Source organism: Hyla sarda, chromosome 1 (assembly GCF_029499605.1).
Source record: "Hyla sarda isolate aHylSar1 chromosome 1, aHylSar1.hap1, whole genome shotgun sequence".
NCBI classification, from domain to species: Eukaryota; Metazoa; Chordata; class Amphibia; order Anura; family Hylidae; genus Hyla; species Hyla sarda.
This window is the reverse complement of record NC_079189.1, coordinates 39,697,103-39,710,016: the sequence shown is the minus strand read 5'-3', so window position 1 is coordinate 39,710,016 and position 12,914 is coordinate 39,697,103. Positions and strand designations below refer to the sequence as shown.

General features: G+C 48.7%; 1 protein-coding gene across 8 annotated transcripts in view; it reads left to right on the top strand.

The window, feature by feature from the left end:
* RMND5A (required for meiotic nuclear division 5 homolog A) overlaps positions 1–12,638 on the top strand; it is a 49,592-nt gene extending 36,954 nt beyond the window's left edge. For 3 of the 8 annotated variants that reach the window (XM_056554281.1, XM_056554276.1, XM_056554275.1), the window contains exons 8-9: positions 8,016–8,170; positions 11,538–12,637. In XM_056554281.1, the coding sequence (XP_056410256.1) occupies positions 8,016–8,170; positions 11,538–11,601 (219 nt within the window). In that variant the 3' untranslated portion in view covers positions 11,602–12,637. Of the gene's footprint in view, positions 1–8,015; positions 8,171–11,537 lie in introns of all 8 variants that reach the window. The other 5 variants (XM_056554272.1, XM_056554235.1, XM_056554236.1 and 2 more) reach the window with 5 other exon arrangements.
* The last annotated feature ends 276 nt before the right edge of the window (positions 12,639–12,914 follow it).

Sequence of the window (12,914 nt, the reverse complement as noted above, 5' to 3'; positions counted from 1 at the left end):
CCGTCCAATATGGGCGACGGAGAGCGAAGTTGCAGGGCAGCAGTGACATAGTTATACGACAGCAGATGAGCGGCGAACTGAGGACCAGAGTGGCGGGGACATGTGAGTATGATCCATGGTACGCATCCCTCAACATACGATGGTTTCAACAAACAATGGTCCACCTGGAACCAAATACCATCGTATGTTGAGGGATCACTTTATATCTATCTGTGTATACCGATATACCTATCTCTCTTCTCGTCCTGTCCTGTGGAGAAGTGGTTAGGAAAACTCCTTTTACCCACTTACACATACCGTATCCACTGCAGATTTGCTGCTGCGGTCAAATATTTATATTTAACAGCATCAAATCTGATACGGTCTGTGTGAATGCTACCTCAGGGAATATCTTCTTGTATCATAGAAGAAGACTGTCCTGACAGGTTCTCTTAACAATAATGAGGTATCTTTTTAAACTCTGTTGTGCCGTTTCTGTTTTACCTTCAGTAAAAATGACAACTAGGTGTTACTGTTCCACTTAAGGGTAGGCTCACACATAACAGATCCGCATTGTATTTTACGCTGTAAATCCGCCAATGACAGACCCTAGACCGAGCCCCTGCCTGTCCCTGTGCAATCTGCTGCTATGATCACACACAGGGATCTGCGCAGCTGTAGCAAACTGCATGCACAGTTTACTCCGACATCACGGCCGCTCCTTAGCTCCCTGAGCTAGGCAGAGAGTAAACTGTGCATGTAGTTTACTACAGTGGCGCTGATCCCTGTGTGTGCTCGTAGCGGCGGGTTGCTGCTACAAGTGGACTCATGGGCACAGGTAGGGGGCTTACTCTAGAGTCGGTCATCGGTGGATCCGCAGCGTAAAATACACTGCGGATCAGTTACGTGTCACCCTTCCCTAATGGCGCTTTTGACGCTGTTCAGTCAATGCTTTGATTGTTTGACTACTGACAAGTGGAATGGTAACACCCAGGGTTAATTTTGTTCATATACAGTGGTCCCTCAACATACGATAGTAATCCGTTCCAAACGAACCATCGTTTGTTGAAACCATCGTATGTTGAGGGATCCGTGCAATGTAAAGTATAGGACGTAACACTCGCCTGTCCCCGCCGCTCCGGACCCGTCACCGCTGTCCTGGATGTCGCCCTCCATCGCTGTCGCAGTGTCCCCGCCACTCCGGACATCTCTGCTTCCCGAGGATCCTCGCTCTCCATCGCCGCCATCACATCACTACGCACGCCACTCCTATTGGATGACGGGACGGCGTGCGTGGCGACGTGATGACGACGGATGAGAGCGCCGGCGATGCAGGGGATCCTGAAGAGGACGCTCCGGAGCCCCGAGGACAGGTAGGAGACCATCACCGGAGCACAAGGGGCACCATAAACTGCTATCCGGCGGCAGCTGAAGCAGCCTGCACTGCCGGATAGCCGTTTATGTGATGGCCCCGACATACAAAAGCATCGTATGTTGAAATTATCGTATGTTGGGGCCATCGTAGGTCCGGGGGGGGCGGGGGGGGGGTCACTGTATTTCCTGAAACAGACACATTACGCATTAAAGGGGTTATCCATGAAAAAACTTTTCTCTATCGGCTCCATTGGGGGACACAGACCTAGGAGGCTTGACACTATGGTAACCAAAAAGTCGGCTCCTCCCAGCAGGATATACCTGCCTCCAGGCCACTGAGCTAATCAGTTTAAGCTTAGTGTCTAAGGAGGATAGACACTGATCTGGGATTCTCCTCAGACCAGGTCTTTTATTTTTTTTATTTTCCTAGTTAGGGAATGTGTTCTTTTATTCCTTTTTCTTTCCGTTTTCAGGTGGGGACTCGGGAACTGCGGTTCACTGTTTCCCCATTGCGGGAGGTGGCAGGCATCTTGGATGTACTGTTAACCCCCTCTCGCCAACGGTCAGCGCTTGGAGTTGTACCTCATGGGTCCGGGTCCCCCTACCTCCCTGTTTGCCTCGCTATGAGCTTGGCTTGCTGCAGGTGACAATGCTGACTGAAGACTCCATGACTGAAGACTTCATGAGGTAAGTTCTTCAGACAAGGTGAGTATATCTCCCTCTCTCTATAGGTCCTGGATGAGCCCTTGCAACCTCTGGAGACCCCTGACTTGTGACCACTCTTATGCTAGTTTTTGGGGGTCTGTCTGGAGGGTATTGTTCCCTCCTTATTCTCTATATGGAGCCCCACTTTTTTTTATGGAAAGGGACTCTCTTTATTCATTTGGGGGATGTCAGTGGTGCTTCTGTGTGGAGATTCTATGAGCGCAGCTGCCGGCTGCCGCGTGTGTGCGCTGGTCTACGTCAGCCGGGAAACTGCCGGCGGGTTATCTCCGCCCGCTCCCCGCTCCCGATTCGCATGTGTGCTTGGGGACGGGAGCGGGCGCCATTACAGGGGATTCACAGTACGTGCCATTTAGCTCCGCCCACCGTCTTGCACTGTTCTCCGGCGCGAAAACGCTCTCCTACAAGCCGTTTGCTCGCGCAGAGAGGAGTTTCTCAACCAATCAGTGTGCCCTTACTCTAGCCCGACCCCCCCTCCCCTGCTCCTTGGTCCAAGTTTTCAGCTAGCTCACAGGAGTTCTCCCCAGCAGCTGCCTGGTTAAGGGACACAGACTTGGGTGAGGCCGTTTTCTTTTTACTTATTACACTTGTAAGGCTTTTAACTCTAAAATGTCTGGTTCTGCTCAACCAACTTGCTCTGCCTGCACCACTGCTCCCTGAGACCCCCTGGTCGTTTCTGTTCAGGATGTCCCTCCAGACCCTGTTGGTTCAGCCGTCCCTCCAGCCTGGGTTTCCTCACCGGCCCTCCAGATGGACCAGTTCCCCTTCCCCCTATGCTGACCGCGCTCGTAAGAGTCTTCGGGGTGTTTCTTCAGGGTTTTCCCCAGAGTCTTCTGGCAGGCATGGACGCTCCTCTCTGAGCAATCGCTTCCTTGCTCCAGCAGGTTGCAGGCGTCTCTCTTCCAGAGGACGCTCTCATGGTCGCCGCTCTGGCTCCCCAGACCCGCGTACCAGGTCAGCCTCTCCCTCATCCAGGTCCGCCTCAACACGCTCCCATTCTCCTGGAGAAATTGCGGATGAAGTCTCCGATTCGGCATCTGATTCAGAGGACCGATCGGATATGGCTGACATGGTGAACTCATTGGTTTTGGCCATAAGAGACACCTTCCATCTAGATGACCCAGGATCTTCGGACGTAGTTCCAGAAGTATCCTTTCATCGTGCCCATCCAGCACCCAAGATGTTGGATGCTGGAATCGCCTGGAGGCATCCTGACAAGAGGTTTCAGGAAGCAAAGAAGGTTCAGGCGCGGTATCCTTTCGCCAAGGACCTCATCTCAAAGTGGACGTCCCCTCCTTCAGTGGACCCGCCAGTCTCCCGCCTCTCTAAGGCTACGCCGCTGCCGCTGGCGGATGCAGCTGTCTTCATGGATCCGGCAGACAAAAAGGGTAGAGACCCTGGCAAAGTTTGCATTCCAAGCAGCGGGTTCCTCCCTGCTTCCTGCCTTTGCTTCTGCCTGGGTGTCAGAAGGCACTCTCAGTTTGGTCCTCCCAACTCTGTCAAGGTGTTCTTTCTGGATCTCCTCCGGAGGAACTGTCTGACCTAGCGCTCCAGTGCTCCAAGGCTGGAGACTTTTTAAGTTCTGCTTCCATGCAGTCAGCCTGCTGTGCTGCCTTTGCCACTGGTAACCTAGTGGCCCTCCGTCACTCCATGTGGCTTAAGGCATGGGAGGCGGATGCCGCTTCCAAGAGGTCTCTCACTGAGCTTCCATTTGCCGGCTCCCGACTTTTTGGCAAGCGCCTTGATGAGATCATCTCTGAGGCAACGGGCGGCAAGAGTTCCTTATTACCTCAGAATAGGGCTTGCACTACTTCCCATAGGAAGTCTGCTTCTTTTCGGTCCTTTCAGACTTTGGTCCCAATAATGGGTCGGGGCGGGCGCCCTCGCGGGACAAAAAGGTTCCCTCCTTCCGGGCGCCCTTCTTGGAATTTGGAAAATCCTTCCGGCCGTTTTGCTGCCAAGCCTGGCACCCGCAAACCCACTTCCGCATGAAGGGACGCCCCCACCCACAAATTTTTCTCGGGTGGGAGGTCGTCTTTTATTGTTAGAGACGTCTGGGCGGCCCACATTCAAGACTCCTGGGTCAGGGACGTGGTGTCCAACAGATACCGGATCGAACTTGCTTCTCTTCCGGAGGGAATTTCGGGGGCGCTTCAGTCCCTTCTCATCCAGGGAGTCATTGTCCCGGTCCCTTCCAGGGAGCGCTTTCCAGGTTTCTATTCCAACCTTTTCGTGGTTCCCAAGAAGGGCGGTTCTGTGCGGCCCATCTTGGATCTCAAGCGTCTCAATCAACACCTTCTAATCTGCCATTTCCGAATGGAATCTCTCCGCTCAGTGGTGGCGTCTATGGATCAAGGGGAGTTTCTTCCTCGGTGGACATCTAGGATGCCTACCTCCACGTTCCTCTATTTCCCGGCCATCAGCGGTACCTCCGCTTGCGGTTCCAGAAGGTCATTTTCAATTTGTGGCCCTCCCCTTTGGTCTGGCCACTGCTCCGCGGGTCTTTACCAAGGTCTTGGCACCTGTCATAGCCCTACTATGGTCAAGGGGTGTCTCAGTGATTCCTTACTTAGATGACCTCCTCATCAAGGCCTCCACCAGAGCCCAGGCTCGGGAGAATGTGAGCCTCACTCTTCAGACCTTATGTCGCTTCGGATGGATGGTCAACTGAGACAAATCTCTTCTCTCCCCCACCCAGTCTCTGGTCTTCTTGGGGCTTCAGTTCGACAGCCTCTGCTCGGATTCGCCTCCCGCCGGACAAACGTCTGGCCCTCTTGTCGGTAGTCCGCTCCCTCCGGATACCATCCTCGGTCTCCATCCGTACTTGCATGGAAGTCCTGGGTCGGATGGTGGCAGCCATGGAGGCCCTACCCTTTGCCCAGTTTCATTACGTCCTCTTCAGCTGGCGATTCTTGCCCGGTGGGACAGGTCTCCTCTCTCTCTCGATCGCAAGATTGTTCTCCCTCTTCGGACCCGTCGGTCTCTGCACTGGTGGCTCCGCTCCCCCCTTCTTCTTCAGGGGCGTTCGTTCCTTCCCCTCCACTGGCAGGTTGTCACGACAGATGCCAGTCTGTCGGACTGGGGGGGTGTTTTCACGGATCAGACGGTTCAAGGCCTCTGGCCTCCCCAAGAAGCCCTTCTTTCCATAAACCTCCTGGAACTGAGGGCGATATATCTTTGTCTGAAGCATTGGGAGTCCCTGCTTCAGGGCCACCCTGTCCGCGTCCAGTCGGACAACGCTGTGGCGTACATCAATCGGCAGGGCGGCACTCGCAGCTCAGCAGCCATGTCCGAGGTGACAAAGATCCTCCTCTGGGCGAAACAAGAAGTTCCGGCCATTTTGGCGATTCACATTCCGGGAGTGCTCAACTGGGAAGCGGATTTCCTCAGTCGGTCCTCAGCCGACCCCGGAGAGTGGTCTCTTCTTCCGGAGGTGTTCGCACAGATCTGCGACCTCTGGGTGACCCCAGACGTGGATCTCTTCGCGTCTCGACACAACCGGAAAATTCCAACGTTTGTGTCGAAGTCCAGGGACCCCCTGGCTCTAGCCATGGATGCCCTAGTAATTCCATGGTCGGGCTTTGTCCTGCCCTATCTGTTCCTCCCCTCCCCCTCCTTCCCAGGGTTCTGAGGATGTTCAAGGCGGAAGGAGTTCCCGCCATTCTGGTGGCTCCAGACTGGCCCCGAAGGTCATGGTACGCCAACGTGGCCTGGCTTCTGGACGATGTTCCGTTCCGTCTTCCACTTCGTCCAGACCTACTGTCACAGGGTCCCCTTTGCCACCCCAATTTACAGTTGCTGCATTTGACGGCGTGGCGGTTGAGACCGCGGTTCTAAGGGCCCGCGGCTTCTCTTCCCAGGTAATTCGCACCATGCTCAGGGCTCGCAAGCCCTCCTCTGCGAAAATGTATCACTGTACCTGGCGGGCTTACTTTCGGGGCGGGCGAAACTCAGACCTTTTCTTCAATTACCTTTTCCGTTCCCTGTCTCCTCTCCTTTTTGCAGTCGGGGTTGGAACAAGGGCTGTCTCTCAGCTCCCTTAAGGGTCAGGTTTCGGCCCTTTCCATTCTCTTTCAGCTTCCTCTTGCTTCCGATTCGCATGTCCGGACCTTCCTTCAGGGCGTGGCACACCCTGTTCCCCCTTACCGGTCCCCTTCTCCCCCTTGGGACTTGAACTTAGTTCTAGGCGCTCTCCAAGACGCACCTTTTGAGCCTCTTAGGGAGGTTCCCCTTCGCCTCCTATCCTGGAAGGTGGCTTTTCTTATAGCTATTACTTCCATTAGGAGAGTATCTGAACTGGCAGCTCTCTCCTGCTGTTCTCCTTTCCTGATAATTCATCAGGACAAGGTTGTTTTCCGGCCAGATCCGTCCTTTTTACCAAAGGTCGTTTCGGCTTTTCATCTCACCGAGGACATCGTCCTTCCGTACTATTGTCCCGCTCCTTTTCATCCCAGGGAGTGCTTGCTCCACAAATTGAATGTGGTACGGGCTGTTCGGACTTATCTTCCTGTCACCTCTTCCTTTCATCAGTGCGATTCTTTTTTCGTCCTTACGGAAGGTTGTCGAGAGGGATAGCCTACTTCCAAGGCCACCATTTCTCGGTGGATCCGATGTGCTATTTCGAAAGCTTACCGCTGCAAGGGGAAGATCCCACCCTTCAGGGTTTTGGCTCATTCCACCCGTTCTATGGGAGCATCCTGGGCTCTCCGAAACAAGGCCTCGGCCTCGCAGATCTGTAAAGCTGCCACCTGGTCGTCTTTGCACACTTTTTCGAGATTCTACCAGGTTTATACTTTCACATCAGCTGATGCTAGTCTGGGCCGTAAAGTGTTGCAGGCGGCGGTGGTACAGCCGACTGCCTGACCTTTTTTGTCTGCCCACCCAAGGGACGGCTTTGGTACGTCCCAAGGTCTGTGTCCCCCAATGGAGCCGATAGAGAAAAGGAGATTTTTTATACTTACCGTAAAATCTCTTTCTCGAAGGATCCATTTGGGGACACAGCTCCCGCCCTTTTCTGGGGTTCCTATTCGGTTATCTGTCCGAGGGAGTGTTCAGTTAATTTTTCTTCTGGTTCTTGGACAGTTCGTGTTTTTTCCTTGACCTGTCGGTCTCCTCCTATTGCTCTGGGAATAAAACTGATTAGCTCAGTGGCCTGGAGGCGGGTATATCCTGCTGGTAGCAGCCGACTTTTTGGTTACCATAGTGTCAAGCCTCCTAGAGACAGCAGCATATACCCCCAAGGTCTGTGTCCCCCAATGGATCCTTCGAGAAAGAGATTTTACGGTAAGTATTAAAAATGTCATTATTTTTTTTTTTTTTTTTTTTTTTATAGATCAACTGGCTCCAGCAAGTTAAACAGATTTGTAAATTACTTCTATTAAAAAATCGTAATCCTTTCAGTACTTATGAACTGCTGAAGTTGAGTTGTTCTTTTCTGTCTAAGTGCTCTCTAATGACATCTGTCTCGGGAACTGTCCAGAGTAGAAGCAAATCTATTCTACTCTGTGCAGTTCCCCAGACAAGCAGAGATGTCAGCAGAGAGCACTGTTGCCAGACAGAATAGAACAACTCAACTTCAGCAGCTGATAATTATTGGAAGGATTAAGATTTTTTTTTTTTTTTTTTTTTTTATAGAAGTCATTTACAAATCTGTTTAACTTTCTGGAGCCAGTTGATATAATTTTTTTACTATGACCATGCAGCTGATGGCCGGTTGTGTCGGGAGTTTGTAGAATTTAAAGAGTGTCACCCCTCCCCCACACCATGCTGGTCATCCAGAACGGACCTTTATATACTTTATTAAAATCCTGCCCAATCTGCTGACTGTAAGCATAGTGATGAGCCAGTCTCTGCTGTAGAATGTGGATTGTCCTTTTCTAATACAGTTTCGTCCTGTGTCAGCAATGCATAATGTATGTGTCCTTCTTTTTTCTTCCCAGATTGAAGTGGACCTTGGTAAGAAGTGCTGGTACCATTCAATATTCGCCTGCCCGATCCTTCGTCAGCAAACTACAGACAATAATCCTCCAATGAAACTTGTTTGTGGACATATTATATCCAGAGATGCATTAAATAAAATGTTTAATGGTAGCAAGTAAGTGTCTGACTCCCCCCCCCCCCCCCCCCCCAATACATTAGCTCATGTTATTTGGTGTCTTATATTATTATGCCCTAACAGTATTTCTTTCAGTCTCTCCTCTTCTCCTTATTGCAGTGATTTCCAACCAGGGGGCCTCCAGCTGTTGCAAAAACTACAACTACCAGCATGCCCGGACAGCCAAAGGCTGTCCGGGCATGCTGGGAGTTGTAGTTTTTCAACAGCTGGAGGCACCCTGGTTGGGGAAACACAGCATTATTGTGTGTCCACTTTACTATCTGTTCAGAGCCGTGTCTGCCGTTATTCTGGTCTCAGCAGTGAGAAGAGATTGCGCTTTTCGTATTTAGTGGGGATCGACCGATTATCGGCCAATAATCACGATTTTGGGCATTATCGGTATCGGCAATTACCTTGCCGATAAGCCGATAATGCCCCGCCCCTCGCACCGCCGGCACCGTGACCGTACCCCCGCCCACCAACCCGCCGCACCGCGAACGCCCCGGACCCACCACACCACGACCACCCCCCTCCCCACCCCCCACCGTAGTGCTGGGCGGTATACTGGTATGGATTTTTGCCCATACCGCTATAACGGTCAGGCCCCTCCCCCACCCTCCGAGTCAATAAAAAACAAAGGGCGTCAGTGCTGCCACACTTGTAAACATAATAAGGTGCAGATTGCATAGGTAGTATATTGAAATAATAACACAGACCAAAGTCTTAACAAAGGTGAAAAAATTAACACAAAGTGCATAGATAATATACAGTACCAACCTAAATGAGGTATAAAGTGACCAGTGCAGCAGGGGTGACGCCACCCCAGCGTACTTTTCGGCGATATCCTTCGTCCTGGGGGGTGACGTCCTCTTAGTGCAAATACTCTTTATCTAAATACTGTCCAATCAGGGACCAGAATTAGTGATTTGTAGTAAATATCACATACCTGAGTGGCTGATAAAGTTGTCTGTCTCCATTGTGACGCATGACGCACGAGCCACCGAACGCCGCGCCACTTCCGGGACTCGCCTCAGCTGACTCCGTCACATATATCTCTGTGTGTGTGTGTATGTATGTATGTGTGTATGTTCCAGCATCACATTCAAACTGCTAAAGATATAAACATGAAACTTGGCACACATGTTACTTATATGTCAACAACAAACATAGGATAGGTGATTTAACCCTTACTCACCCCCATTTGCCAGGGGCGGGGTTTATGTTTAAAGTCCTATACAAGTCTATGGGAAATATGTTACTGCATAACTTCCAAACGGCTGGAGATATTTCGATAATACTTGGTCACATGTTACTTATATGTCCACGTAAAATATAGGATAGTTAATTTAACCCTTAACTACCCACATTTGTGAGGGTCGGGGTTTTGTTTAAAGTCCCATGCAAATCAATAGGAAATGTATGTTCCCACATAACTTCCATACGGCTGGAGATATTTCAATAATACCTGGTACACATATTACTTATATGCCAAATAAAAAGATATGATAGTTAAATTAACCCTTACATACACCCTTATATGAAAGATGGGGTTTTGTTTCAAGTCCCATGCGAGTATATTCCAGTACCTTACTCCACAAGCTCCGCTCTGCATCTCCTGATGAATGTGTCTGTCTGGCTTGCAAGCCACACCCCATCTCACAGAGAGGAGGTCGGGATAGGAGGTCGGGATATGAAGTTGGGATATGACAACAATATATGGGGATGGGATATGACAACAGTATATAGGGATGGGATATGATGACTGGATATGGGGTTGGGATATGACAATATATGAGGACGGGATATGAAGTTAAAAGCTTCCTCCTTTGTTGATTTTCCTCCCCAACAAGGATTAGTAAGGAAAAACCGGGCAATGCCGGGTACTCAGCTAATATATATATATATATAAATATATATATTTCGATTGATATATATAGAGAAAGAGAGAGAGAGAGATATATCTCTATGTATATGTGTATGTATTCTCTATGTCAATAAGGTTACATGTAATTGTAACAGTCGTGGAGTGCATTGCGCGCTTCACCTGAACATTACTCGTGATCGCAGTCTGTCTTGTGACTGACACACGATACGATCTAAACTTTTGACATGTCACTAAACTAACATAGGAACATAGTTCATGAGGTTGAAAAAAGACCAGAGTCCATCAAGTTCAATCTATAACCCTAATGAGTCCTTACGGAGTTGATCCAGAGGAAGGCAAAAAACCCTCAGACTAGAGGTAAAAATTCCTTCACGACTCCAAATATGGCATCAGAATAAATCCCTGGATCAACGTTCTGTCCCTATAAATCTAGAATCCATAACCTGTAATGTTATTACTCTCCAAAAATGCTTCCAGGCGCCTTTTGATCTCTTTACAGAGTTCCCCATGACCACCTCCTCTGGGAGAGAACTCCACAGTCTCACTGCTCTTACAGTAAAGAACCCTCATCTGTGCTGGTGTAGAAACCTCCTTCCCTCTAGACGTAGAGGATGCCCCCTTGTTATAGATACAGTCCTGGGTATAAATAGATCATGGGAGAGATCTCTGTACTGTCCCCTGATATATTTAGACATAGTTATTTGGTCTCCCCTAAGCCTTCTTTTTTATAAACTAAATAACCCTAATTCTGATAATCTTTCTGGGTACTGTAGTCCTCCCATTACCCGTATTACCCTGGTTGCCCGTCTTTGAACCCTCTCCAGCTCCACTATATCTTTCTTGTACTCTGGTGCCCAGTACTGTACACAGTATTCTATGTGTGGTCTGACTAGTGATCTGTACACAGTATTCTATGTGTGGTCTGACTAGTGATCTGTACACAGTATTCTATGTGTGGTCTGACCAGTACTGTACACAGTATTCTATGTGTGGTCTGACTAGTGATCTGTACACAGTATTCTATGTGTGGTCTGACCAGTACTGTACACAGTATTCTATGTGTGGTCTGACCAGTACTGTACACAGTATTCTATGTGTGGTCTGACTAGTGATCTGTACACAGTATTCTATGTGTGGTCTGACCAGTACTGTACACAGTATTCTATGTGTGGTCTGACCAGTACTGTACACAGTATTCTATGTGTGGTCTGACCAGTACTGTACACAGTATTCTATGTGTGGTCTGACCAGTACTGTACACAGTATTCTATGTGTGGTCTGACCAGTACTGTACACTGTATTCTATGTGTGGTCTGACCAGTACTGTACACAGTATTCTATGTGTGGTCTGACCAGTACTGTACACAGTATTCTATGTGTGGTCTGACCAGTACTGTACACAGTATTCTATGTGTGGTCTGACTAGTGATTTGTACTGTATGTAGCCATCTTCTGTGCTGATAACCTGTGTCTCTTCCGCAGATTAAAGTGCCCGTATTGCCCTATGGAGCAGAGTCCAGGAGACGCCAAGCAGATCTTCTTCTGAGGACGGAGGCTTCTTCCTTCGGCGGCCTCCTCTGTTTTTAGTTCATTTTGAAGAAAGCTCGGGGAGTTTCCCCCTTCATTTTCCATTTATTACAGAACTCCCAGGATCATCCAGAATTTTTTTGGTAAAGCCAATCCACACAGACACTACTACCAACAAGCATAATCCTGACTACAATAAAGTCAGCACCAAGGGTTGAAGTCTTGTTGTAAATGTGCGTCCCAAGGACCTCCGCGTAACCTCTGTATATGACCGCAGCAGTCAAACCATGCAGGTTTTTTGTACTTACAAAGCAAGAGATGATGTAAACTTTTTATTGGTAAAGCCCCAAATCAGTTCCTCTCCCTCCTCTTACTCTCCCTCCTGTCATCTTATTGCTGATTGTCAATATAGAGCAATGTCGTGAGTTACCTCCTCCTGTACGTTGTACATAACCTAAACCCATTCTTCAGAGACTCCTAGTACAGACATAGCCGATAGAAGATCTAATATGTATTTTTTTGCTAAGAAAAAATTGCCGTAATATCTTCATAGTTTCCTTTTTGATTTTTAATTTTATTTTATTTTTTCCTTTTGCTGTACTTAACAAAAAAAAAAGTGTAAATAATCCCGGCACCGTGACTATAATTTAATAAGAGCGAGGAGCTATTTGCTGCTAAGATATAACGGGGTATATTGTGCTTTTACTGAAATAAGAAAAAAAAAGGTTTGTGTGAACAGAATATTCAATAAAAAAAAAAAAAAGCTATGACTTTGACGCGTTTGTCGGGTGACTGTATAGCGGTCAGTCTTCTCAATACAAAGCTTTATTAGGCAATGATCCCTTCAGATATGTACAGGACACCAGAGATACAGCCAAGAGCTGATAACAATCATCCTCTTCTGGTATGGAGGACTCTATGGCCCACATTTATCATTAGCTGTCTACCTCCTTGTTTTTGTCGCGTCTTTTTAAACCCCGTATAGATCCCGTCCTTGCGCCTTTTTTATTAAAAAGACGCACGCATCTTGCTGATTTTGGCGCAAGCACGGTAATACCCTGAAACCTCTATCTTACACCTTTCTCTTACGCTGGTTTTTGTGGACACGTAGAAGGATTTCCTACACCACCTCGAGCTTGGTGTAAATTTTTGCCGTATTTCTGGTCTTTGCGCCTTTTTTATGCGCCTTTTTTTTAAAATAAAATACGCAATTGATAAAACACGTCCATATCATGCGTACTGCCCAAATCGGTGGATCGTAACTCAAAATCAGCAGAAACCTCTAAACAAAAAGGCGCAAAAACCATACTTTGCGCCAAATTAGCGCCAAAT